The sequence below is a fragment of the Cibotium barometz genome, chromosome 30 (genome assembly GCF_041138505.1).
Source record: "Cibotium barometz isolate CiBa-2024 chromosome 30, ASM4113850v1, whole genome shotgun sequence".
NCBI classification, from domain to species: domain Eukaryota; kingdom Viridiplantae; phylum Streptophyta; class Polypodiopsida; order Cyatheales; family Cibotiaceae; genus Cibotium; species Cibotium barometz.
Genome location: NC_141075.1, coordinates 31475826 through 31500035, shown reverse-complemented (window position 1 = coordinate 31500035; position 24210 = coordinate 31475826). Strand labels below are relative to the sequence as shown.

The window sequence follows — 24210 nt, the reverse complement described above, 5'->3', positions numbered from 1 at the left end:
CATGATTAATGGCAAAAAGAGTGAATTTTTCCTCTCGGAGATTCACTATCTTGGACACACACTGTCACAAGATGGCATGTGAATGGATCTTGCAAAGATCCAAGCCATTAAGGATTGGTCGGAACTTAAATCTGTGCATGAGATTTACAATTTTCTTGGTTTATGCTCATACTACAGGAGGTTCATATTTCACTTTGCAATGATTGCCTGCCAATTTTCTCTCTATGTTTCATTTTCAGATTTTGCACACCCTAGGAAAGAAGAATGTAGTGGTAGATGCATTATTGTCACAAAAGTCGTGTATAGCAGCCATTTCGGTTGTCTCCCATGGGAATTTGTCTGCCATGTGTGATTTGTATCATACAGATGTTGATTTTGTCACTATTTGGGCTGATTTGATGGTTGGTCATGCACATGCCTCATATGTGATCAAAGAGGGTTATCTTATGAAAGATAATTGCCTGTGTGGTGTCAGACATGAGGCAAAAGGTTTTGGATGAGTACCATGCTCCTCCATATGCTGGTCATAGAGGCATAATGCCTACCACACACATGATTTGAGCGGTATTTTTTTTGGCCAGGTATACGGAAGGACATAGAGGCACATGCACGTACATAGTATGGCAATGATGCAATATGGACTATTGTGGACAAGTTTAGCAAGCAAGCTCACTTCTTGCCTGTCAAAAAGACCATAAAAGCTGAGCATGTGGTTAGAATGTTTATGTCACAGGTGTTTAAGCACCATGGTATGCCCAAATTAGTTGTGGGGGACAGAGATCCCAAGACAACGAGTCTCTTTTGGAGAGCTCTTTTTGACAATATGGGCACTAAGCTGAATTTTTCATCAGCATATCATCCTCAAACGGATGGACAAAGTGAAGCTGCAAATTCAGCCGTATTAGATTTGCTTAAATGCTATGTGGCTGATCAGAAAAGTTCTTGGGAGAAGTATTTGCCACTTGTGGAATTTGCATATAATAACACAGTGCATGCTTCTACAGGAAAGGTCCCATTTGAGATCATGTATGGCAAAGTGGTATTGCCACCCATCCTTCGTATAAAGGATGAGATATTTTCCGCCAATGAATTTATCAAGGACCTTGATATTGCCTTTGCACATGTGTGGACAACCATTGAGCGTTCTCAAGAGAAGCATAAAAAGGCTGCAGATAAGCATAGAAGACAATTGGACATCAAAGAGAATGATTGGGTATTGTTGAAATTCGAGAAAGCCAGACTTAGAAGACGGCCTGGAAAAGAGGGGATGTGTCCTAAGCTCTCTACCAGTACTATGGGGACTGGAGCCTAAAGAGCCGGTTATGGAAGATCCACCTGAAGTGGATGAGCTGGAAGAGGTGTTACAGCCAGATCAGATTGTGTTTTACAAGGAGCGTAAGCTTGCAGGTGGCAAACTTCAAAGACGCTACCTTGTGAAGTTCAAAAATTATTCACCCATGGATGCTAAATGGATGGATATCCGCAGCTTACTTGGAAACTTTTCAGATGCGATCAACTACTTAGAAGTTGCGCCCGGGGGGGGGGGGGGGTGTTGTGGCAGCCTTCTCTATGCTTTCGGACCAATGGACGGGCTCCATAGTGCGGACATGACACGGCAAGGGATTTACGTCTACGCCAAGGGTCATGTGGACTGGCACCTCATGGTAGGAGACTGATGTCTACACCAGGAACCAGTAGGCTGGACATGAGATATTGGGGATTTTCGTCCGTGCCCATGTCCAGATTATGGTATTCCGGTTGGCTTGGGGATGTAATATCTACACCCAGAATGACCATTTCTTACAAGCTAAATGAAAGGGAGATTGTCCAAGACATTCTTATGCATGGCATACTTGCATGTACGAAATTGTTTTTACGTGCATTGTTTTACTGCCTGCAAGATCTATATGTATAGTTTACGGGCAGGGGATGCCTGCCTGTGAACTGTGCACGTGAATCTATATTTTGACCTAGCTTGTGGACTGTAGATAGGTGGTAGGTGTTCCCCTAAACTCTATGTTTCCTTATTTAAGAGTTATGGCTAAATTTGTTGTTTTGCAAGTCCACACCTCATTGAAGTGTGGGCGGGCAAGTTATAAATGACTTTCGTTCACACTTCATTAAAGTATGGGTAGACAGCTTATAAGTGAGTTTGGGTGACTAGCCAAGACTTGGTTACCCTCCCACTGTTGGGAGAGTTATGGGCACTTGGGAGGTGGCCCAATGATAATATTTTGCCAGAATTGGGCCAAGGCTCATTCTCTCTCACTCTCTCTCTCTCATTAGATTTGCGTCTATGTGAAACCCTAATTTTTAAAAACCCTAATTTGTAGAAACCCCTTCTTTTATCACTACTTTAACCTAAAGCTGGAAGGAGTCTGCATTTGGCAACCGTTTTTGGGTAACAACTTCTTTGTGTTCTCTAATCTACTATACATCTGCATTCTTGGCCATTAAGGTCTCCTATGTCTCGGCCTGGGACACTCATTTTCATGTGTATGGATGCCTGTCATGTGCATGACATGCTCATGTACCTTCTCAGGGCTAATCCAGAAGGGGCAGCCAGAAAAGGACAATTAGAGCTAGGATTTTGGAGCACAAGGTCAGTGTGGACTTGGAGCAAGGTTGGAGGGCATGAAGAGGAAGGCCTGTCGGCTGTACCAGAATTAAGCAAGAAGTTGTCGGCTGCTTACAGGAGTGGTCGACCGAATTGGAGAGCAAGGCGGCTGCAGGCGTTACAATTTATGGGAAAAAGTGCCCAGTCGACTGGTCCGACAGCAGTCGGCCAGCTCATCTCTGGTTCAAGAAGCCTATATTATAAAGGCATGAATGCTCATAGTTGTATTCATTCAACTCTCTAGGAGTTTGATCCTTAGGGTCCAGCTTTAGGACCAGATTTTGGTGATGTTCACCTTTTATGAAGGCAGCCAAGGGCTGTAGATTAGGAGTACCTTTTTGTACTATATGAATATACTGAATTTCCAGCATCTCTCTCTCTCTCTCTCTCTCTCTCTCTCTCTCTCTCTCTCTCTCGTCGTATCTGTGTTTTGCATCAGCATGTTTCTAGGAGTGTTTAGGGCTGAAAGAAGACCCTCAGAGCTTCCGCGTGTTACATTGGTATCAAAGCATCAGGCTCAGCAAAGCTAGACATTGATTCAGTCCCGTATGATGGTGTACAGTTTCAAGGTACAGGAAAGTACATGAGTACGAAGCCCAAGGCAAGGAACACAGAATCGGGAAGAGCTCCCAAGAGGTTGGTCGGTGGTGTTCCACAAAGCCAAAGGGGATGGCAGTCCTGTGAGCTAGATAGGTTCTCAGGCAACAGTCCCAAGGGAGGTTTATCATCCAAGGAGTGATGTGAGAGTGCCAGACTCATTTCTCAGGAATGAAGACCAAGACAATGTTCAGAGTCAGGGCAGGAATGGATTGGGGACTAGATGGAACAGATGCATAGATCTTATTTTGAGACAGAGTGGTTTTGGAGACCGGGCTGGGTTTTCAGAGAAAAGGGTTTGCCAGGGATGGATGGATGACAGATGGACTTCGGGAAAAGATTGGGATGATGACAGTCATCCAAGAACAAGTTGGAATCCCGTCATCAAGTTTAGCAGAGGAGGATGTCATGTGCATGACATGCTCGTGTACCTTCTCAGGGCTAATCGAGAAGGGGCAGCCAGAAAAGGACAAGTAGAGCTAGGATTTTGGAGCACAAGGCCAGTGTGGACTTGGAGCAAGGCTGGAGGGCATGAAGAGGAAGGCTTGTCGGCTGTACCAGAATTAAGCAAGAAGCTGTCGGCTGCTTACAAGAGTGGTCGACCGAATTGAAGAGCAAGGCGGCTGCAGGCGTTACAATTTATGGGAAAAAGTGTCCAGTCGGCTGGGTCGGCCAGCTCATCTTTGGTTCAAGAAGCCTGTATAAAGGCATGAGTGCTCATAGTTGTAATCATTCAACTCTCTAGGAGTTGGGTCCTTAAGGTCCAGCTTTAGGACCAAATTTTGGTGATGTTCACCTTTTATGAAGGCAACCAAGGGCTGTAGATTAGGAGTACCTTTTTGTACTATATGAATATACTGAATTTCCAGCATATCTCTCTCTCTCTCTACTCTCTCTTCATATCTGCGTTTTGCATCAGCATGTTTCCAGGAGTGTTTAGGGCTGAAAGAAGACCCTCAGAGCTTCCGCGTGTTACAATGCCAGTGGAGCATAGCTGCTTGTGGCAAGATATTGAGATTTGGGAGTGAGATTTTTCTTTGAAAGAAGCTGTGGATTCAACCTCTTCAATGACACAACTTGTTTGAAGATGTTTTCATATGCATGGATGTCATTGGAAATTTGGCCATAGTTACATAGTACAGTGATCAATCATGGGAATGACAAGTCTGCATATGTGGCATTTGCAGAATCTGCATCAATTGCATCTCCCTCTGCTTTGTGACTACCAACTGAGTCATTGTTGCTATGAGACATGAAGCCAATGAAGCGCTCCTCCATGAACTCCCCAGCAACTCCAAATATCAGCAAGTCTCTTTGTGGGCTTCCCTTCCTCGGAGTTGTCAATGGAACTCACAAAGTATGACTTACCCCTTGAGTATGCAACGATGCCCTGAATGGAGTGGGACCTTGTGACGCTCCAACCATCTCCAATGAGAGTGACCCCATGCTTCTGCCACCCCTCCTGGATGGTCTCCAATGCTAGCTCAATGGATGCCTTCTCATCGTGTAAAAGCTTGGTCTTCAAAGCCTCAAAGCTTGGTGGCTCATAAGTGGAACCAAACCTTGCAATCTCTTGAACCATCTCCTTGTAATAAGGAGATCTTGCGGCATTGAAAGATATGCCACAACTACAAAAGAAATGAGCAACAGTTGCTTCTACATGTGCCCTCCTACCTGGATGCCATGTAGTTGCAAGGCTCGCCTAATGGAATGAGAGAGCGAGAAGGAACTGTAGAGGGCCCTACATGAGAAGCCCTGGAAGGAGTGGAAGAGGGGGCTCCATCTCCTCCTGAGCCTAATGATGAAGAAACAACTCATGCCATAGGTGCTAGTGGCCTCCCCGGTTTAGGTGCATCCAATGAAGTTACGAATGCGGTAAGAGCAGCCTTCTTTGCATTCGGAATGAGAGGGAAAAAGTTGATGCTGTGGCCTTTCTCTCCAATGAGATGGCCACGCCGAATGGACTCTATCCGTTCCTCCATTCTTCTCGCTGCCATAATAGTGGCACTTCCACTTCCCTGCTTTGTTGGAAAATTTGCTGCTGCGATCAACCTCGTCCCACCACTTTGAAACCATGCTGCTTGGAGAGTCGAGATGGATAGTGACAAGGCTGGGAGGCGATGAACTAGGCGCTGCTGTCCACTGTGTAGGTCCAGCCCAAAGGCCAAGCGGCATTGTACAAAGGGATATGGGATTGTGTGATGGGGATAATTCTAGCAATACTAGTCTCATCTATTTCGTGGTCTCCCGTTCTCGCCATTCTTATTGTTCTTGCTCATCTGCGTGCTCTTGCTTATTTGTGTTCTTGCTCATGTGTGTGTGTTATGTGTGCTAGTGAGCTATGCGTGCGCCCCATAGCTCACGTTCCTCCTATAGCTTGTGACAACTCCTGAGGGCATACTGCCCTAGAGGGGACCCTGCGTTCACTGTGGTGTACACCGTCCTAGTCCAGGCATGCCGGGCAAAGAGGGCTATAGGTTCAGCCAAGAGCCCAAAATATGCGGGAAATGAGTATGATACAACTGAGGGCAAAGCCCATGCTTATATAGCACCTAGAGAGCCCAGTCGGCCAGCATAAAGCAGGCCGATTGGAGCATAAAATGGAACATGCCAGAAAAAGGTGCCAAAAATGTGGAAAAAATCCAGAAAAACATGGGAAAATTTTCTAGGCTGGGGGAGGTCCTCCAGAGGTGCAGAAATAGTGGGGAAGCACCCAGAACAGTGGAGGTGGCCCCTCCAACATGTAATGACTCTTCTCTGTCCTTACAATGATATTTCTCTCTCTCTTCAGGGTGTGAGCATTTTGTTATCTGTTTATAATATGTGCTTCTTCTTGGCTTCACTGAGAGGACGGTGAACACTCTAGTGGTGGGCGACCGGGAGCCATGATGGGCGCCCACAGTGTTGCAGTGTTACGGTGTTGCAGTGTAATGGTGTTACAGTCCAAGACACTCCAAGTGGACTGTCCAGTGGTCAGCGTGAAGATTCCGGAGCACAACTCTTCAAGGTAATTAAGGCACTGCAGCCAAGAAAGGAGATGGATGTGTGCCGCTCTACAACTACGTACTTCTCTGGCACCTTCCAAAGATAGAAGATGCTCACCAACAGTCTTTTGTGACTTCCAGAGTTATAAGGCATTCTACCCCATTCAAAGGGGATATAGGCTATCCTGTAGTTCCACCTTGTCCATTGCAAGGCTACTCTGTGCTATCCATTGCAATGCTGCTTGATCTTGTGTCCTTTGTGTCATTTCTTCCAAGCAGAGTGTGTTATCCCTCACTGTGGCCACTGCTAAGTGTGCAGGGTGCAGTGAGTGGTGTTTGTAACTGCTGGTTTGTATTAATACAAGTCGAGTACAGCATTTTGGTGTTTCTTGCTGTCCAGTTAATTAAGTGTTGATTAAGTAAGCATGTTGTGGGCTGTGCCATTGCTCCATCCTACTGTTCATCCGGTGACCCCTGTGGAAATATTGTCCAAGAGTGAACCACCATATCCTCTTAGTGTACCTGGGCAACCCGACCTGCTACAGGTGCAAACAGGTTTTTTTGGAGATTCGCCAGCAGATTCCAGAAATATCAGGATGTAAAGTCCTCTGAACTACTCAGATTTATTTGGATAGTGTTTAATGTATATTGACTGGCTTCCAGACTTACGTATTACCCTAGGGTTATCACTTAGAACATTTAACTGTGTATTTGATTTATTAGAATTTGTCTTAGACCATTCAAGTGTGTATTTGATTTATCAGAATTTGTCAATGGGTTTTTTTTGATTCTATGCTGCTAAATCATCACCACTTGGTGGATTTTGTGCAGAGTCTGGACTTAAATAGACGAGTTATCCATGACCCTTTGCAACATAGAAACTCAAACTATGGGGTTACTTCAAGGCAAAGCGAAGGTCATTGTGAAAGTCCTCCACATTCAAACCAAACAAAGGTCATAGGGGTTCCTGATCCAGAGTCTTACCTGGAAGATGTCGTTTCAGCACTCCGTTTCCAGAGATATCCAGCTTTTGAAGATGAGGCTGTTGACCAGAAAACAGTGACACAGTGTGAGCATAACCTGGCTTCTGGTGATTTGGGTTACAAACTTCTTACAAAGTCTGAAGCAGATCTGCCTATTGAACCTGAATGTTTTGCTAAGTGTACCTCAGGAAAAGATAAATCTTTCAGTATTGAACCGAGTAAACTGGAAGAAATCTTGCCTGAACAATCGTCAGTTTCAAGCAAGAATACATCAGTTCAAGAAAGAGATCCTTGTGCTGATACTAATGATCATTTATTGGCCAAAGACAGTAATAGTGAGGTCAGAGATAATCCAAATGACACCTTTTTGCGAAACTGCCGACAAAAGGTTAGCAACCTTCTTGAAGGAAATTTATTACTAGAAAAACAACTAAACATGGTGGAGGCTACTCAGAAGACATTGGCTTTGGAGGGATCAACCACGAATGAGATCCAGGTATATGGGTTTCTCTGATGTGCTATACCATGAAAAGCCAATGATTTGTACATGCTTACAATTTTATTTTTGCCTTCACACAGTTTGATTGCTATCTTTTCTGAAGTTTTCTCCCTATTAGGATCTTTATATTACTTAAACCACCTTTGGCTTTAAAGGTGTACACCTACAAATAGCATTTGAATGGAAGGCACAACCGAAAACCATAATTGGCACAACTTACAAGAATGAGGAACTTGACAGTGCCATTGAAGTCCAGTAGAAGAGGAAGAGAAGAATATTCTATGGTCTCATTTTTTCTTAAATGCAGTCCTCTAGAGCCTTGATTGGCATTGAATACTACTTTCAACAGCATAAGATTGTGAATATGTCAGACCCTTTCATGGACAGAGCAAGGTGGTTAGGAATGCTAAGTATGGTATGTACTGTACGCATATGGAATGATTATGGAGAGTACTGAGCGGAACAAGGTAATAATTAGTGGAAGTCTCTTTTCTGAATAATAAATAAATAAAGTAAAAGAATGGCATGGTCTAAACAAGGTCGAACCTATTTCAGTAAGAAGGTGTAAGTTGAGGTTGATATAGATTTTCTATAATGATACACCAAGGCAGATGGGCTTTTGTGAGAGTAGGGTAAGTATTGTTGCCTCATTCAGCCGATAGCTTTATTCCCATTTAGGGCTCTAAAGGGGCACTTTTCAGCTGTCATGTATTTTTGTCAAGGCTTTTGCTTGCACTTTTGTGCTACCTTTTGTAGCCAACATAATGAGCTCTTTTCCAAACCATTGAAACGTGGATCATGGGGAGCAATAGATGTTTTAAATGATAAGACAAAGCCAGGCAATAGATGTTTTAAACGATAAGATAAAGCCACGTTTTATATGAGCATCTGCAACGAACCATTGTGATGGAGCTCATTCGGGTAATCAAGTGACTGATCATAAGCTTTCTCTGGTCTATAAGGGTTTAACTAGAGGTTGTGCAGATTCAGAGGATTCCTACCCTAATGCCACACTGTGAGAGTTTTGGGATTACTCCATTGATTCAGAAGAGGTTTTGGCATCGGCTTTTAAACTCTTACAGGAGGAGCCAAATTTCCCATTTCTTCTGGTTATTGCTACACGGTGGTCTCCTTGTGGAGAGCCGTCTTTATTGCGAATCCAGCATGTCCTAGATGTTCAATAGCCTCTGAGACTGCAGCATTGTCTCTGGGGTTGCAGAGTTGCCCAGATGATATGGAGTGACATAGCTCAGCTCTTAGGCAGGTTCCCCAACTCTTACCATTCTACCCGTGGACGACCCAGTAGCTCAGCTTAGGCTTAAGCTGGAGGCACTGAAGCTGAGTCAGAAGTCTCAGAAGGAAGAAAGCACTTTGGCACAACTTAAAGGAGATTGAGGATCTCAAGTCTCAGCAAGAGTCTAGGAAAGCCTAAAGGTCTTTGGTGTGCACTGTGTCAATCTCCTAGGCACGCCAGCTCAGAATGTTCCAAGCGGAAAGACTGCTCCTTTCTGTGAGAAGAATGGGCACGAGGATAAGGATTGTGGTTTGGGTATGATGGGTGGGTTGGCCCTTGGAGTGCTGGTATGGAAGAGGTCAGTGGGAGCTCTCTGTGCTGGTCCTCGAGCAAGTACAGCTGATCTGGATCTCACTAAGGACTCCCTGTGTCTACGGAGCTCTAGAAGAAAAAGTCCCAGGCATCTTTGATCCGGGAAGTCCATGATCTTGGAAAGTGGTCTGAACCCAGCTCGAGAGGCAATGGAAACTCCCTCGAATCTCATAGTATACAGGGCATTGGCATAAATAATAATCCTCTGTTTCGGGTTCTGTGTGACAGAGCTGGCATATCCTATCCTCTGGTGCGGCCGCCCTAGGCCCATATCTAGCAGTCTCCACTCTCAACTGGTGGGACGAGGTGTGGATCTTGCCGATCGCACATCTCACCCCAAAGGATAGGTGTGTGTCCATGTAGCGTGGGCGGATGATGAACCCATCCTCTGTCAAGCATAGGAGGTGATCTCTGTAGAAGGCCATCTTCGTCCCCAGTGGACGACTAGGTGAACTCGATGTCCTCTGAGTATCCAGTCTGACAATGTCCTTCCTGATAACCCTGTTCCGCTCTGTGCGGCTGAGAGAAAATGACGGGGCCTCTATGATGTTCTGGAACAGGGGGAGTGCCTCCATCTGCATACCGTGCATGCCAAACCAAGTGCCTACCTGTGCATACCAGCACTCTGTATCTCCCTCAAGTGTCAACTGTCTCGAGGACTCCAGGGCTAGCCGGGGGTATCTATCAAGTGGAAGCTCCCATAGCTTGTGCCAGTATGTCACTGTTTGGAATAGAGCCTCTGTCAATATCGGTGCAACCCCCATCTCTGCTCGCACGATCTCATGTGGCACTGATGGCTTACTCCTAATCATGCGTGAGATCATCGCCACTGGGGCCCTCTCCATCGGCTTCCACCCATCATATACCTCCTTTATATCTGTCGCGGCCAGCCCTCTCCTTTGTCTCCTCCTGTGGTATAATCTAGGACCCCAGATAGGGGCACCATACAGTAGTGTAGGTGTAACTAGAGTATCAAATAGCCAAAGCTTCGTCCTTGGCTCCTGAAACTGTATCTGTGAGCATTGCCTCTCTAGCAAGCCAAGAGTTGCACCCTCATCAATCTAGCTTCGGCTGCCTTCCGCATCGAGAACTGAGGTCCAGAAAAAGTGATCCCAAGGTATACATATGAGGTAACATACTCCACAGGCTCTCCACTGTATGTAAACTATACTGCAGATCTATATCCACTGTGAGGAGGTGTTAAAGATCATGACCTTGGTCTTTCCAAGGTTCACAGTGAGGTCCCAATCCTCACAAAAGGCCCGTAATGCATCCAAATGCCTCTGCAGCCCCTCTGGTGAATAAGAAATAAGAACAATATCATCTACATACAAGAGGATCGGTATCAGGACTCCTACCAAATGTGCTCCTGGTCCTCCCTGTCTGTCTATGTAATCCGATATCTTGTCAATGTATAGACCAAATAGAGTAGGAGACAAGGGGCAGCCCTGCTTTGCCCCGATAGTGCTGTGTATGATCTCTAAGTCACCTCTTGGAGCCCGTACTCTGCCTGTTGACTGACTCAGAGTGTAATGATCTGCCATATCCTACAGTCTCCTCATCAGTCTAGCCCGTGGGACGGTATCAAAAGCTTTGCGGAAATCCACAAAGTAGCAGTATATCCGATGCCCGTGAGCTCTCCCCTCCTCAATGATCCCCCGTAGTGTAAAGATATGATTTAGTGTGGAGTGCCCTCTCTTGAAGCCTGCTTGCCCCGGTGCTCTGAGTCTCTGCTCCTCGGACCATCTACTAAGCTCATTCTCTAAAATCGAACCATAAATCTTGGCCAAGGTGTGACCAATCATGATAGTCCTGTAGTTGTTGGGGTCCATGGGGTCACCTGCTTTCAAGATAGGTACAATAGTATTCGATAGCCAGCTGATGGGGAAGCCCTCACATAAAGCCCTGTTAAACATGTGAACCAGTAAAGGGGCTAGTGTGTCCCTAGCATGGGAGAAATACTCAGTGAGGAGTCTATCATGATCTCTCACCATGCTGATGTGAAAGAAGGAAGAGTGTGGGTGGATGGGGGAGAGGTGGTTGCTCGGGGGCATGGTAGAGAGAGGTGGCATAGGTGTGCCAGGTGCTGGGTAAAGTAATTGGAGTCGGAAGGCGATGATCCCGGAAGATCCTCCAGGCCTCCTTTCGGAATGAGTGGGATCAGAGAGAGGGATCCCATTAGATAGTCCATTGTATTGGCTCCATGTCCGTCGGATCTAGGCCATCTAGCCAGGCCATTATAGATGGCTAGCCCATGAGCCCCGCCGAGGGCTAAGGGATAGAGATAGAGAGAGAAAGAAAGAAAGAAAGAAAGTTGTATTAACGTCTACTAGAGGCCGAACTCGACCTATGAGACAAATCAATGTACAACTGTCAACGTCTTCTGGATGTCCAGAATAAAAAAGGACAAAATGAACATGAAATAAACTATGAAAGTACTGAGCTAGTGGGGGGGTGTGATGGATGGAGCACTATTGCTAGATGCAACCCATATGCGTAGGGTATACAAGAATGCAATGCAAATCTGTCTAGCTCCAACCAGTACCATAATGGGAGTGTAATATGTGATACATAGGCGACGGCGAGGCAAAAATACCTCGGAGCATGATCTCCGGGTGTGAGTGTAACTGAGCTAGCCGCTTCTGGTGTCACGTGCATCCTGCACTTGGATGCCACGTAGACATTTCTGTACAGAAGGTGCAGGACCTGGGATGGTGAACTGGTCCCATGTGAGCCCAGTCCGCGACGAGTCAGCCAGGGATGCATCTCAGATGTCCGAGGTCAGGTGTGCATTGTCCTGCACAGGAGTCTAAGGTCAGGTGTGCACTGTCCTGGGATGGTGAACTGGTCCCATGTGAGCCCAGTCCGGGACGAGTCAGCCAGGGATCCATCTCAAATGTCCGAGGTCAGGTGTGCATTGTCCTGCACAGGAGTCTACGGTCAGGTGTGCACTGTCCTGCACATGAAACAGTGCCAGTCCGCGCTGTGAGTCTCCCTCTAGAATGATGTCAGTGATTCTGTGTATCTGGTATGGTACCGGATGCCAGATCACTGAGTAGTTAGTGTTTAGGACAAGGGGCCAGCCCACAGGGCTACCCCAAATCTTAGTGTGGGCATGGGAATGGTGTGGAACCAACCCCATGAGAGCCACGAAGGCCCAGGCTGAAACCCACCAGCCATGGAGGGGCTGTAGGACAGCCCTAGGGCAAAGATAAGGCAATTTCCAGGAGTTTACAGCCTTTATATGGCTGTAGGGCATGTATGGGGCAGCCTATACAGGCTGCCCAGTCCTTGGATTGTGGGCAAAAGCTGTGTCCAGCCAATCAGAAGCAGGCGCATCATGTCCAGCCTTTTAAGGAAAAAAAGCAGCATTTTATGTGAATATTTTCAGCATTTATTGTTGAATTTTTACCAGTCGTGGGACATTTGTGCTGGCTGCCTGTTTATCTACTGGCCGACTGCTGTTGGGAAGTAGTATAAATAGTGGAGGCCACAATCCCATTCATTTATCTCATTTCTCCACCAAGAGCTCAAGCATAAGAGGCTAGACAAAGCCAAGAGGGTGCTGAGCAAAGGGGTGAAGGATTCAGGTCAAGGGCAGGGTATTCCCAGCCAAGAAAAGGTCCAAGATTGCTGTATTTTCTTTCAGATTTCTCATCATTCTAATAAAGCAAATACACCATCCGTGGTGGGGGCCCTACAGAGGGTAATTGGGACCCAATACTGTGTCCTCTCCACCTCTCCCTCTCTCTCTCTCTCTCTCTCTCTCTCTATTTTCTGCACTTCTCCTTTCAGTTTGTGCGTTAATTTCCGTCGCGAAAAGAGTACTGAATTCTGAGTATTGAAGTTACCGATTCTTCTCCGAAGCTTCCGCATATTACAGTGGTATCAGAGCCTACTTCAAGTACAAAGATTCAGCAAAGAAACACACCAGAGCAGGTATGGCAGCTTATGTGTGGGACGAGTTTGTCCGCGACCTTAAGCAGCGGTTTCTACCGCCCCACTACCTTGAGCGACTCAAAGACAAGTTTAGGGGAGCGCGTCAGAACCGCGCAACCAGTCCTTCAGTAAGCCAATAAAATTTCGACTTTATGTCTGCAATTAGGCTTATCTGATACGGACAAGAAAGGGCAGTTTTTGTATGGCCTGGACACAGGTGCGTATGTTTAGGCCAGCCACCTTTGAAGACGCACTCTCGCTTGCGCAGAGTGCCCTTTGATTTATAAGATGGCCCATGGAGCCCGTGCAGATAGGGCTGCCCCGTTGGATAAGGGGAAAAGAAAAAGAGAAGACCATGAGCCTCATGGCAGAAAGCTCAAGGAATTCAAAGCAGGTGACAAATCTGTTAAGTTTGATGTCTTTCATGGTGAACATGATGCTTCTAAAGTGCTAGCATTTGTGGCACAGTTCGACATTGCTTTTAGCGATGAGGACTTTACAGAAAAGTCTAAAGTACGCCATGCTAGCATGTTTTTGAAAGGGACTGCTGCTCATTGGTGGATCACTGAAAAGATCACCAAGGATCCCATCTCCACTTGGAAGGAATTTAAAGACAGATCCAAAACCCTTTCAAGTTCCCCTTTGTTGGGTTTTATGCTGTGTATGCACCCAGAGGAGTGCTAGTGATCATCAGTAGTTTACTGGGGCACTTTTTACTTCAACTAGTAGAGGTTTTTTCCCCAGTTTAGCTTAGTTTCACTTATAAACACTTTATAAGTGTTTTGGTCCACCTGGCACATTTTATGGCCAGACATGTGAACACATCTTTTAGGTCACTTTATTATGTGGCTATTGTACTTCACATTATCAACTGAATACACAACAAGAGTTGTGTTCTCTCTGTGCCTCTCCACGTTTGTATTTGCAGCACCTCCAAACCCTAACCCTAACCCTAACCCTAACAGCTGAAAGCCTTCATTTGGTATCAGAGCCTCCAGGTTGCCCTTGCCCTGCCCGTACTCTTCAACACTGGTATCCGTACTGTTCAGTAGCTCTGTCTGCAACTGCCCGTATAAGTAAAGCTTCGCCTGCAACAACAGTCCGTACACAGTAGCTGCTCGTACAACTTCGCCGACAGCTACTGTCCTGCTCCGTACACCTGTGCAGTACCCATACTGTTCCCTATCTACGCAGACTGCGCCTTTGTACAAACCTGCGCAGGACAGTACTGTACTGTGGTCGCCCTGCTGTGATCTGCGCAGACAGCCGTACAGGCGACCTGCTCTGTAACTGGTCGCCCTGCTCCGTACAGTGCTCCGTACAGAACACGACTGTAGCCGCACAGTCAACGTACCTGCACAGTACAGTTGACCAAAACCTGCTACAGTCGACTGCAGTTTCGCCTGCTGCTTCCGTACTGTACCTGCTCGCCCAGCTTCTGTACTGCTTCTGTACAGTACCAGTCGATTGTACCTGCACAGTACAGTCAACTGTACTTGTTCATTACAACTACCACAACCTACTTAGTACAACTGTGGTAAGCATTACAAGTTTTGAATTTTGGGCATTTTTATTTTCTCTGTGAAAATCTACAGGCAGATACAGGCAGACTTTCTTGCAAAGAAAACTCTACAAATTTCTTGCAAGGTTTTGGTGCAGTAACTTTGGGCAATTTTTGGGCATTTTGGCACTGTGTAAGCCATTTTTGCTGCTATACTCAGTCAATGGTGCATTGAATTGCACATTCAGAGGATTGAGAGTGCAGGCATATTTGGGTTCACTGTATTTAGTGGAGTACAGTTGCTTTCAGGGTTCTTGCTATTGGGTTTTTTGATATACAGGTACAACATTGTGCATAGGCATAATGGCAAATCAACAGCAGAGTGATGTATTCACGTATTTGTCTAAGGAAGACAAATTGGACGGCACGAATTACTCCTTGTGGAGTTTTATGCTGAAAAATGTGCTTGTGGCAAAAGGTCTTTGGGATTTTGTTAGTGGTGATGAACCACGTCCAGGTCCATTGGCTCCAGAGACTCCTCCCCAAGGGGGTGCTCGTGGACGAGGACAACAGGTACAGGCTCCAGGTGAGCCATTGCCTGTTCAAAGAACAAATGCTCAGAAGACATGGGATGCCAGAGATGCACAAGCCTTGTCACTCATTGCATTGTCAGTACAGAGGTCTATTATACCTCATATTCGTTCAGCTGGCTCTTCACAGAATGCATGGGTGACTTTGGAGCAGATGTATGCTGCTCGTAATGAGGCTTGGATCTCGTTTTTGAAAAGAGAGCTGGAAAATCAGAAAATGCATGAAGGAGATGATATGTCTAACCACTTAAACAAGCTGCAGGATTTGAGAGAGCAACTCATCAATGTGGATGAGATTATTCCTGAGACAGCTTGTGTCCACCATCTTGCACTCTTTGCCAAGATCTTACTTGGCTTTTCATACCTCTTTGAACCTCAGCATGAGGAATGCTGCTGAACCCCTTAAGTATCAGGAACTTGTTGCTCTCTTGCTACAAGAAGAGCAAATGAGGAAGAATATGAATATGAACACAAGTGCTGAACAAGCATTTACTACAGGTCAAAAGGGGAAAGGAAAATCTCAGCCAAAGAGTTCAAATCAAAATTCAGGTGATGGTGGTTCATCTCAGGATACCAAGAAAGGTGATGGACAGCCCAAGAAGAAGGGCAAATGTCATTACTGTAAGAAGCCAGGTCACTACATCACAGAGTGTAGAAAGAGGATTGCCAAAGAGAAGGCAAAAGAATTTGGTATGTCTGTAAATGATGCCTCTAAAGCTCCTCCAGAGACTGCTTCTTTTGTTGAGGACAGGGATTACTGTTTCTATACATGCAGCTATGATGCCTCTTGGTCTTCACAGGCACTCAGTATGACAGAGCATGCATGTACTTGGTATTTTGATAGTGGTGCCTCAAAGCATATCACATCTCGCAGGGATTTGTTTTGTCATGTAGGCCTACCCCTGTTGGCAAAACTGTTCAGTGTGCCAACAATGCTTCATATCCAGTTCGTGGCATTGGGGAGATTCAGCTCACAGCCATTGATGGCTCGATTCTTCGCCTTACAGATGCCTTATATGTACCAGGGATAAAGAAGAATTTGTTGTCCATTTCTTCTTTAGCACATTGTGGTATGCAAGTTCACTTTGATGATGACAAATGCATGGTCAGAGACAAAGCTAATGCTTTGACCTTGATGCTTACTGGTACATTATGTCATGGACTTTATCAGTTGGATGCATTTCAGCCAGTGGATCAATCTGCTTATAATGCATTCACTCTTACTCCAGCTATGTTGATGCGGAGTTATGGCATGCTCGCATGGGGCATGTAAATTTTGGTAGTCTTATGCTTATGCAGCGACATAACATGTTTACAGACCTACCTCTCATGGAGAAGCCTCCAGATCACATTTGTGAAGGATGTATTTTGGGAAAAATGCATAGGTTTTTCTTCCCACGTGATTAGGCTCTACGAGCAACTGCAAAGTTGCAGCTTATACACAGTGATCTTTGTGGTCCCATGCAGACGAAGTCATTAGGTGGTTGCTTCTATTTTGCTACATTTATTGATGACTTCTCTCGTATATGCTGGGTCTATCCTTTGACACAGAAATCTTAGGTATATGATGCATTTTTGGCCTTTGTAGCACTTGCTGAAACAGAGTCAGGATGCAAGGTTAAGACTCTCCGTTCTGACCGAGGGGGGGAATATATGTCACACATGTTGAATTCCTTTTTTGAGAGTAGAGGTATAAAACATACTACTCCTTATACTCCACAGCAGAATGGGGTTGCAGAAAGGAAGAATCGGTCACTCATGGTGGAGATGGCCAGATGTATGCTAAAGGCAAAAAGGCTACCACATATCTTTTGGGTGGAAGCTGTCATGTGTGCTTGTCATATTTTGAATCGATGTCCCACAAAGGCATTGGTTTCTATTACTCCTTTTGAGGCTTGGCATGGCCGCAAGCCTTCGGTATCACATTTTCGTATCTTTGGGTGTCTTGCATATGCACACATACCCAAAGAGTTGAGGAGGAAGTTGGATGATAAAGCCACAAAATGCATTTTTGTTGGGTATAGCCGTGAGAGCAAGGGCTACCGGTTATATGACCCACTATCCAGGAAGATATTCACTAGTCGGGATGTGATTTTTGATGAAAAATCAGAAATATCCATGGCTGGTTATGATGCAAATCAGGCTGAAAATGATGTGTTTGAAGGTCTACTACCTATGGAGTTTCATTCCACAGTTGGTGATCCAACCCATGAGGGTACAGGACAGCCAGCTAATCATGAAGATGGTGGAGAAATTCAGCAGGCTATTGATCCAGAAGTTGAGCCAAATATGGGGCAGCAGGCTCCACAGGTCAGACACATACCTAGATGGTATTTGAGGACATTACAGGACAGCCATCTAGAGGGTCCTCTTGCTGGTCGTACTCGTAGGGAGACACGGACCAATGAGCATGCACACATCATGGATTTGAATATGGTTATGGCAGCCAGTTTACAGGATGATGATGAGCCTGATTCATTTGTGGATGCACGAGACAATGTGCATTGGAATAAAGCCATGCAGGATGAGCTTGATTCTATTAAAAGGAATCAAACATGGGATTTGGTTGATTTGCCCAAAGGCAAGAAAGCCATTGGTACTAAGTGGGTCTATAAGTTGAAAAGACATGCAGATGGATCCATTGACAGGTACAAAGCCCGTCTAGTTGCAAAGGGCTATGCACAGAAGAAGGGCATTGATTATGAGGTGACATTTGCTCCTACATCCCGTATGTCGACACTTAGGTGTGTCATTGCATTGGCTGCACATCGTGGTTGGGTTGTTCACTAGTTGGACATAAAGACTGCTTTCCTACATGGGGACCTCGAGGAGGAAGTTTATGTATATCAGCCCATAGGTTTTGCAGAACATGGTCATGAAGGGAAAGTATGCAGGCTGAAAAAGGCCTTGTATGGTTTGAAACAAGCTCCACGAGCTTGGTATGCAAAGATAGATGCTTTCCTACTCACTCAAGGATTTGTGAACAGTCCATCAGAAGCCACCTTGTATGTAAAGAAAGAAGAGACAGATCTGCTGGTCATCAGTCTTTATGTAGATGATCTCTTGCTCATGGGTTTTAATGATGACAAAATTGCAGCTTTTAAAGAGATACTGCGACAGACATTTGACATGTCTGATTTGGGGCTTGTACACTACTATTTGGGCATACAGTTTGTGCAGGATAGCAGATGCATTGGGTTGTTGCAATCTCGGTATGTTGCTAAACTTCTGGAGAAGTTTAAATTTCAGGATTGCAAGCCTATTAGCACTCCTATGGAGCCAGGGATGAAACTGTCACTACAAGATGACAGTATTTCCTTTGATGCCACTACATATGCTCAGGCTGTTGGGTGCCTTATTTACTTGTGTACTACACGGCCAGATATTCAGTATGCAGTCTCTCAGTTGAGCAGATTCATGCACAGCCCGCGGTTGTCACATTGGCAAGCTGTGAAGCGTGTATTCCGATATTAGCAGGGTACCTTGTCCCTTGGATTGCTTTATCCTGAGGGGGGTGACATGCAGTTATACGCTTACAGTGATTCAGATTGGGCTGGTGATTTTGATACCAGACATTCCACTAGTGGAAATTGTTTCTTTCTTGGCTCTTCATGCATTTCTTGGCTAAGCAAGAAACAGACCACAGTGGCCACTTCGTCTTGTGAGGCAAAGTACAGAGCAGCCTACACTACTACTGTTGAGTGTGTTTGGCTGCGTCGTCTCATGACTGATATGGATATTTCAGTGGAGGAGCCTACACCTATCTATACTGATAGTCAGAGTGCCATTGCTGTGGCCAGGAATCCTGTGTTTCATGCTCGCACGAAACACATTGAGATTCACTATCATTTTGTTCGGGAGAGACTCCAGGCAGGTGATATCAGTCTGATCTACTGTCCTACAGATCAGAATGTGGCAGACATCTTCACCAAGGCATTACCACGTCCGAAATTCGAAGCATTCCGCACTGCTTTGAATTTGTTTCCTTTTGGTGGATGATGTACAGTGATCACATATCACTCCAGGGGGGTTTGTTGGGTTTTATGCTGTGTATGCACCCAGAGGAGTGCTAGTGATCATCAGTAGTTTACTGGGGTACTTTTTACTTCAGCTAGTGGAGGTTTTTTCCCCCAGTTTAGCTTAGTTTCACTTATAAACACTTTATAAGTGTTTTGGTCCACCCGGCACATTTTATGGCCGGACATGTGAACACATCTTTTAGGTCACTTTATTATGTGGCTATTGTACTTCACATTATCAACTGAATACACAACAAGAGTCGTGTTCTCTCTCTGCCTCTCCACGTTTGTATTTGCAGCACCTCCAAACCCTAACCCTAACAGCTGAAAGCCTTCACCCTTCTCTTATAAACTTGTTGTCAACCATTTGTCATTTGTCATACTCTCAACCAAATGCGGAGCAAACTCTCACTCAAAAGCGGGATAGGCTGGAACAAAGAGATCATGAAAGCGTGCAACAGTATCTCAACAAATTCTGGAAAGTGTTGCTGGAAGTGACTCCCTTTATGCAAATCACTGAGGATGAAAGAAAGAGGAAGTTTCGTTCTGGACTGCAACCAGCATATCAATCGGGCATTGAATTGCACCCGAAACATACTTCGCAACAACTCACAGCTTCTGCTCTTGCTACGGAGCAATTGGTGCTCAAGATTAAGCAGGATCAAGGAGGTTCCAAGGGGAAAGACAAGGCTGTCCCAAATCTGCAAAAGGGTGGACAGCCACCTAAAAAGAACTTCCGGGAGACTCACAAGGGTGGTAAAGCTGAAAATAACACATCTAAAGATCAGGGCCCAAGGAAGAACAAATTCGGCTTAACCCCGGAGCAAAGAGAGCAATATGCCAAGGATGGAAAATGCTTTTCTTGTAGTAGCAAAGACCACATGTTTCGACAATGCCCAGATCGCAAACCTAAGCACGAGGACAAGCACACCAAAGCTAATGTACATGCAGTTCTTGATGTGCAAGGAAATACAAGTCGTGATGCAAAAGAGCGAATGGTTTGCAAGGCTTGGGAGCAAATCAAGGATCAGCCCGCCTTATTCATGTTTGATGACTGTGCAACTGTGCAGGTTACCCCATTGATAGGGAAGTTGCGCATCCATATCCAGGGCTACCTTGATAATGAACATTTCCTAGTTGCTCCATTGAATGGATGTGATGTATTGTTGGGCAAGCCGTGGCACCATAGGCTTGAGCCCCGCAAAGACTACAAGTCCAATATGATTTCTTTTATGCATAAAGGCCGCATGCATTTTATTGATGCTGGCAAAGAAGGGGATTCCATCCCACTTGTATCACACATCCAAATTAATAAAGCAATGAAAAAGAGTCTTTCTGCGTACTTGGTTTTTGTTCGTGATAGCCTTGTACCAAATCATCAAAATGTGGATGCTATGTCTAATGATAGGCTGAATTTTCTTCATGCATTCAACGACTGTTTTGCTGACTCGTTGCCAGGTGAATTACCTCCCCAAAGGCTCGAAGATCACCGCATATATCTTGTGCCAGGTAGTTCTCCACCTAACAAACCCGCATACCGAGTGAGTGCTGCACAACAAGAAGAAATCATGAAGCAGGTAAACGAGCTTTTAGAGAAAGGTTTGGTTCAGCCCAGTTCCTCACCTTACTGCTCTCCTGTACTTCTTGTTCAAAAGAAGGACGGATCATTCCGTATGTGTGTAGACTATAGAGCATTAAACAAGCTTACCATCAAGAACAGATTTCCAATTCCGCGTATTGATGATATTTTGGATAAGCTTGATGGTTCGGCTTGCTTTAGCAGACTTGATTTGAAGAGTGGTTATCACCAGATACGCGTGGTGCCACAAGATGTCCATAAGACTGCATTCAGGACAGCCTTCGGATTATATGATTTTTTGGTAATGCCTTTTGGTCTCACCAATGCTCCTGCTACTTTTAATCGTATGATGGATAGGATATTCCGACCCCATCGTAAGTTCACAGGAGTCTTCTTTGATGATATCTTGGTTTTTACCAAGAATGAGCACGAACACAGAACTCATTTGGTCACAGTGTTCGAAGAGTTGCGGAAGCATAAACTTTTCATCAATGCCAAGAAAAGTGAGTTTTTCCTTTCAGAGATTCACTATCTGGGTCATATTGTATCCAAGGATGGAGTTACAATGGATCCTGCAAAGATAGAGACCATTCGGAATTGGCCTGAATTGCAAAACGTACATCAAGTACGTAGCTTTCTAGGATTATGTTCGTATTACAGGCGTTTCATAAGGCATTTTGCTATGATTGCCACTCCTCTACATGATCTCACAAAGAAGAAAACTGCTTTCAAATGGACTTCAAAGGAACAGGATGCTTTCTTGCAGCTCAAGCATGCTATCATATGTGGTCCAGTTTTGATTGTTCCTGACTTGCACAAGTCATTCGTGGTTGAATGTGATGCTTGTGGTGATTGTATAGGAGCTGTCCTAAATCAAGAAGGGCATGCAGTTGCATACGAGAGCCGTTGTTTTGCATGATGCCGAGCTTCATATGGATATCTATGAGAAAGAGCTCTTGGCTGTAATTCACGCCTTAAAGATATGGAAACATTATCTTCTTGGGGCTGAATTTGTAGTCAAGACAGATCATCAAAGCTTGAGATACTTTTTATCTCAAACGAAGCTTTTAGAGAAGCAGATGAGAATGGCAAACTTTCTTTCCATGTTTCATTTTCAGATTGTGCATACTCCAAGAAAGAAAAATGTGGTGGCCGATGCACTATCCAAGAGGCCTTATATAGCTCTAGTCTCAGTGGCCTCTCATGGAGACTTATCTGCTATGAGAGATTTGTATCATTTGGATGCTGATTTTTGCCATATATGGACTGATTTGATGTGAGTGGCTTTTTGGGACATTTCATGGAGACTATCATCGGAGTTGACTGGGAGTCTTTTCCAAGATAGGCATACCTTTGCAGGTCATTGCTCTCCCGGACTCGGAGGCTACAGATTGCATCGTTTATTCTATCATGCCTCGAGGGAGATTGAGGAGATGTAGCATGGAGGGGATCATCCCAGATACTAAGCTTAGTCTAGTGAGGATTGTAGGTTGTTCGGAGAAGCATTGGTTCATTGACTCTTCTCCTCAGATAGTGACTCATGGCTCTTGGTGTTTGTGGCTATATGGTGGCAGTCCTATCAAATATCTTCAGTGGGATCTAGGAGAGTGGGAGTGGATTGATGCCTTTGATCCATTTTAAAGCCTTCCTTTTTTTAGTTTCACGGTCTGGAACGCCAAGATTCTCCTCACTCGACAGATGCATAGGATCCCTACTCTCAGGCCTCATTGGGAGAATTATGATATCTCTCCAGCGATACAACGCAGATATTGGCATAGGCTTTGGCATTCATAAAGAAGGTTCTCTCATTTCTTTTGGTTTTTTTTACATGGTGGTCTTCCCACCAATCAGGGGAGATCGGTCTTCTGTGTAGCACCTACCTGCCCGAGATGTGCGGCAGATTCTGAGACTGTACAACATTGTTTATGGGGATGTAGCACTGCACAGCAGATTTGGGGTTCTATAGCCCAACTTAAGGGCAAATTGAGTGGCCACGCCATGCATGTGACTTGGGGGGCAGTTGCTTGGCTCTCCCAATCCAGTCCGCAACTTTTTTACGAGGGCAGCGGTAGAGACTCTACTACTTTTGTTCATAGAGGTATTGCCTAAAGCATGGCAGATCTGGAGAGCTAGATGCACTGAGGCTATTGAGGGTGTCCAAATCTTTGGGTCTTAGTGCATTAGTACTATATGGGGTGATATAATCCATACTCTCATGGCTACTTGGGCTCGTATTCAGGTGTCCTCTCGTTCCATGCAGGTAGAGTGTGTTATATTTATGCGGGAGTGGGACCATGGCATTTTCTTTTCCTCTAGTCCCACAAGTCTCTCATGGCATCATGATTCTCCTTAGTGGTTGAAATCACCTTACATATTGGGGTGATTCTATTCTATTCCGGCTTATAGCTATGATTGTTGTATGACTTTTTCATACTTAATAGAAGTCTCTTTCTTAAAAAAAGAAGAAGAAAACCCAATGGGACCATGTACATTGCAGAGGAGAGTAATAGCCTTTTTGGATTTGCAAGATTTACATGCCTGTGGGAGATATGGTCTACGAGGAACACTCTGGTCTTTGTTAATGATGGCATGCAAAGTTATTTGTTTAGTGAAAGCTAACATTGCTAGTCTGGTGAGTATAAACAGACCGGAGTCAGATGCCATGAAACTACTCACTAAGAGGATTTTGGATTGAGCAGTTTCAGTTTCTGTGGGTAGTTCTTCTCTTGATTGTTTGAGAAGACTATCCCACAGTTTATATGTACTCTTTTCTTATTATTAATAAAAACACATCTTCACTAAAAAAGAAGAAGAAGAAGAAGAAAAAGTATGTGCTCTTCTTAGTGTTTGACAACATGAGTTGGTAGAAGATGTAAGGATTGCTGTTGTCCTCTTGATTGTAAATAGTCATGTCGTTCCTAATGAAATGATTTTAGGTATCCTCAAGGGGGTACCCAAAAATCCCTACATTACATCAACAGCAGATGCATAGATTGGACGCTAGCTTTTGTTTGTAATATGTATTTTTAAATGGATAGGCAACCATTTTTTCTTAAGCTTGTATTCGTATACACATCTTCCAAATATGAAGTGCAAAGCACCATCTTTTGTGCAACTGTTATATGAGCTTGAAGTTTGTTTTTAAGCATTTTGTGCATGAAAACTATGGTGATTGTAGCTGCTTGATGCATAGGAAAACAAAGGACTGGAGATATGCTTGCACCTGGGATGCTTTAACCAAAGTCACGTTCATTTAGGCAGGACAGTTTCTAGTCTCGATCTTTACATATTCATTC

General features: G+C 44.8%; 1 protein-coding gene across 5 annotated transcripts in view; it reads left to right on the top strand.

Moving 5' to 3' along the window:
• Positions 1-24210, top strand: part of LOC147621385 (uncharacterized) — a 152962-nt gene that overhangs the window by 6462 nt on the left and 122290 nt on the right. For all 5 annotated transcript variants that reach the window (XR_015269820.1, XM_086824139.1, XM_086824141.1 and 2 more), the window contains exon 2: positions 7030-7677. Coding sequence is in view for 4 of the 5 variants with exons in the window: in XM_086824139.1 (XP_086680265.1) it covers positions 7030-7677 (648 nt within the window). In the remaining variant the exon portion in view is untranslated. The remainder of the gene's footprint in view (positions 1-7029; positions 7678-24210) is intronic.